General features: G+C 41.7%; 1 protein-coding gene across 1 annotated transcript; it reads right to left on the bottom strand.

Annotated features, from left to right (window-relative positions):
* Positions 1-1,121: 1,121 nt before the first annotated feature.
* Positions 1,122-3,880, bottom strand: LOC105625262 (RNA-binding protein fusilli). Its single transcript, XM_012206600.1, has 4 exons — positions 3,617-3,880; positions 3,283-3,498; positions 2,984-3,211; positions 1,122-2,096 (listed from the first exon to the last, which is right to left on the bottom strand). The coding sequence occupies exons 1-4, from the start codon at positions 3,857-3,859 to the stop codon at positions 1,122-1,124; spliced, it is 1,662 nt and encodes a 553-aa protein (XP_012061990.1). The 5' UTR covers positions 3,860-3,880.
* Positions 3,881-4,207: the final 327 nt, after the last annotated feature.

Here is a 4,207-nt window from a genome sequence, read left to right as displayed (position 1 = left end):
TAATATATATATATATATATATATATATATATATATATATATACACACACATCTATGTATATATGTATAGTACATATATAGGGTGTCCAGTAAGTTTTGACAAAACGCTCTTGTATAAATAGAGCGGATTAAACTGAATCAAAAAATCCTATTTTGCAATTTTCATAATTTTTTGTTAGTTACCCAATGAGCAGAATGTTTAAAATTATCGTATAAAAAATTTTTAAATATCTTTGAGTTTTTTAAAAAAAATCTTTAAAATATTTTATAAAGAACTCTGAAAAAAATCTTAAAGTTGTTTTATGCGTCAATTTCATTCTCTTATTCAACAATCTAGAAATTAATATCACGTTTATTTTTGCGAAAATTGCAAAAGACTTTTCGACTCAATTTAGTCCGCTTTATCTGCATATGAGCGCTTTGTCAAAGCTTATCAGATCCTGATCCGCGCGCGCGTGTGTGTGTGTGTGTGTGTGTAAGGATATATAAAAAGGAGCGCGTAGATCATAGAATTCCGAGAACTAGACAAAGTACTTCGTGTTCACATTGCATTAAATAAGGCACTTCGTTACGCTCACGTAGAAGAGCGTTTTCTGCACGATCTTCCACAAGTACTTCGTGAACACGCGATTATGAAAGAACATGTACGCACGCTAAATGGAATTTTATATACCACTATCAGTACAATTAACATGCTTACCAAGATTAAACTTGCTGCTTAAATGCATTAGGATAAGAAAAATAAACCGTCTTGTGAGTTAAGTACCGTCGTGTAAGTAACGCCCGAATTTGTACCAAGCATTCCTAAACATTAGGTACATTTTATCAACTGGGCAAACGTTGTAAATGACGTTCTGCCAGACTTGCATGGAATATGAAACGGAATGTCGTAGATATCGCGAATAATTACAACGCTTACTCGCTAAGAATGTACATAAATCCGTTAAAAGTAAGTCGTATTGTCGGTAACACGGCGATTCCCGCGTAGCATACGTATTTCCACGCGAATAACAAATTCTTACTCGTTTAATGGAGAAATCGAGGCAAATGTTTTCATTTTTCTTGCATGGAACTCAAGGAAGAGTCTATAAAACGAAGCTAGAGATTGATGCAGCAACGCATCAGATCTGGGGATAAAACTGAGCTGGGTAAGGCAAGCCTGGAGCCGCGGTCGGAGCTGGCGCGTGAAACGCCGCTGCCGGTGTATGCCAAGTACGTTTTGCAGCAACGGTACCCGCTGTCGCGTCACCGGGGAAAGCAGCGTCCCACGTTCGCTTCAGACCCATTATCGCGGCCGGGTTCAAGGTTGGCGCGGTGGGCATGATAGGTGTTAACAGCCCATGTGGCGCCGGTGCCCGCAGAATAGGAATACGGGAATGATGGGGAACGTTAAAGAGCAAAAATGGCGTAGCCGCCGCAGCCGCCGCGGCCGCCGCCGCTGCTGCCGGAGTTGTTGGTGGTGCATGAAGAGCCGCAGCGGCCGCAACAGCAGCTGCTGCAGCTGCCGGGGGTGCTACCGCATAGGGGAGTTGGGCTGTCTGAACTACTGGATTCGGACCCGGTAAAGCTAGGGATTTGCTCGTAGCGGCGGCGGCAGCGGCAGCGGCGGCGACTGCCGAAGTGGGTGAATGGGTAGTTGAGGTAGGAGACGGATTCGATGCCAAGGCCATCAACCATAGGTCTTGATTCCTGATAGCTTGCGCCTGGGCGGCTTGCGCTTGCGCCACCTGAGCCTGCGCCTGAACGGCCTGAGCGGCTTGGGCCTGTACCAGAGCGTGAATGTCCCACAAGGGTGATGGAGGCGGCGGCGGCTGCGCGGTTGGTACCGGTACCGGCACCGGTGTTGGCGCAGGCGGATGTGTCAAGGTCGCGGGGGACTGTGTGGTCAACGTACCGGGTGATAGTAGTGCCTTGGTCGACGGCGGTGTTACCGCACCTGTCAATACCAGATTCATGTCGTCGCCGCTGCACTGGAACACTTCGATGTATCGCTGCTTCTTGCCATAGATCATGTATCGATGATGCCGCTGTGTCGCGCATGCGTATGCCGATGCCTCGCTGTCCATTTGAATAAATGCCTCGCCAGACGGTTGACCCTGGTGGTTCCACAATTAAAAATTAGAAAAAAAGACGAAATTGTGATTGAAACTATTGTCTGTAATTGACAACTATTGTTAATAATATAAACTATTGTTAATACACAAGTTTTACATACTATCATCCAGTATCGACTTACATTTTTTACTTATTTTGAAAAAAAAAAAATTATCTAACATAGAAATAAAATGGTGCATGAAACGTCATATCACCTAGTTTAAGTATATAATATGTGGGTCGTTTGATAAGTTTGGTAAATTTCCATGAAATGGCGCTACAATCCATTTGATGACGCGACATCTTGAAAGATCCACTCTTCGAACCTCTTCAGGCCAAATTTCAGCCAGAAAGGACGCATGGTTCACGTTTGGTAGTCATTTGAAGTAGGCTGTCTCAAAGTCTGCAAAATACTCATTGATGGCAACAATGACTTCCTCATTTAACGAGAATTTCTTCCCACCGAGCCAAGTTTTTGGGAACAGAAAGAAGTCACATGGGGCCAAATCCGGAGAATAGGATGGATGAGGAATCAATTCATAACCCAATTCGTAGTTTTGTCATTGCAACGGTCGACTTGTGAGACGACGCGTTGTCTTGATGGAAGAGCACTTTTTTGCGCGCCAATCTCGCTTCAAATGACTACCAAAACGTGAACCATGCGTCCTTTCTGGTTGAAATATGTTTTGAAGAAGTTCGAAGAGTGGATCTTTCGAGATGTCGTGTCAAATGGATTGTAGTGCCATTTCATGGAAATTTACCAAACGACCCATGTACATTTATTTTTAACAGGATTGATATAGAATTGAGACTATCAAAATCTAAAATTTAAATAATTAAATGGTATAATATTTCTTGCGCTTCCTATATGTTTAACCGATGCATTTACCTGAGCATTGTATACCATATGAACACCCTGATAGACGATATTTTTAGAATGTTCTCCCATAAATTCCAAAATGTGTTCGACAAGTGCTTCATACGGCAAACCACGAAGTCTCACACAATCTTTGCGCGTACCGGACGTTATGATATGTTGAGGAAGTAAGGGTGGAAGTTGCGCGATAGGTGGTGGTGGTAAAATTACTTGTTTCGGATCTGTCGCCCTATTTAGGACCTATATATAACAACATCAAAATTTGAAAAACATACAACATATTTCTTCATAAGTTTTACGCTCAAATTTACCTGTTGCACTTCCGCGGTTGTACTTCGAAAAAGTTCTATGTAACGGCTGCCGATACAGTCTCTGTGCTTGCTCAAGGCTTTCACCGCATCCTCTTCTTTCGCAAATAATACGAAGGCGTCACCTGTTGCTCTACCGTCTGGCTTCTTTACAAATAGCACACCATCCTCACCATCCAACACTTGGCATGGTTTTTGTCCAGATTGAAAAAATTCCAGCTAAGAGAACATTACTGATAATATATACAATGACAAAACAATGGACGATATATAATCGAAAAGCTGTCTAGTTATCGTATACACAAGTAGGATTTTAGTTCATTAAATGATTATGTACCACTTGTTTAGCAACACAATCGTAGGGCAAGCCCCTCATTCTAACGATGACTTGAGCCCCGCGTGATAGAAAAGCGTGTGCTTCCCCGCTTGTACCACCAGCAACGCCAACAAAATCCTCTCCGGAGGCCTTGTAAACCTCTATGTATCGTGTACCCATATGATGTTTATGCCGCTTCAGCGCCATATCTCTGTGTTCTTTATTAATAAACCGTACCAATGCCTCGCCGTTACGCCTTCCCATAGGACTTAAACAAAGAGCTACACCACCCCTAAAAAAGTTATTACATCATTGTTAGCGTATATCATTAAACAGTGACCAGCTCTTCTATTTGTAATTAAAGAATTCGTAGATATAATGATTATTAACTCTTCATCGGCAGTATGAAATTTTGCACATCCTTCAAAAATCTTGCAGCAATTTGTTTTTAATGCTGCAGATTTTTATACTATTTTGGACTGTACAAAAATCTGAAAAAATTGTTGCATACTTGTAAAAGTTTTAACAAATTACTATCGTAGAAGTCAGATTGCATTTTACTTATTTTTTACAGATTTATAATAAATTTATCTATCAGCATTCACAATCGAA

This window comes from Atta cephalotes (assembly GCF_000143395.1).
Source record: "Atta cephalotes unplaced genomic scaffold scaffold00509, whole genome shotgun sequence".
In the NCBI taxonomy this organism is placed as follows: Eukaryota; Metazoa; Arthropoda; class Insecta; order Hymenoptera; family Formicidae; genus Atta; species Atta cephalotes.
Note: the sequence above shows the minus strand (reverse complement) of the source record. Positions and strands in the feature narration are given on the sequence as shown.

Excerpts from the sequence above, each read along its gene's own strand:
- LOC105625262 (XM_012206600.1), bottom strand. The coding sequence starts at position 3,859 with ATGGGAAGGCGTAACGGCGAGGCATTGGTACGGTTTATTAATAAAGAA. Across the intron at positions 3,499-3,616 it reads ATTGTGTTGCTAAACAAGTG|CTGGAATTTTTTCAATCTGG; the intron begins GTACATAATCAT and ends ATGTTCTCTTAG. Across the intron at positions 3,212-3,282 it reads CAACCGCGGAAGTGCAACAG|GTCCTAAATAGGGCGACAGA; the intron begins GTAAATTTGAGC and ends TGTTATATATAG.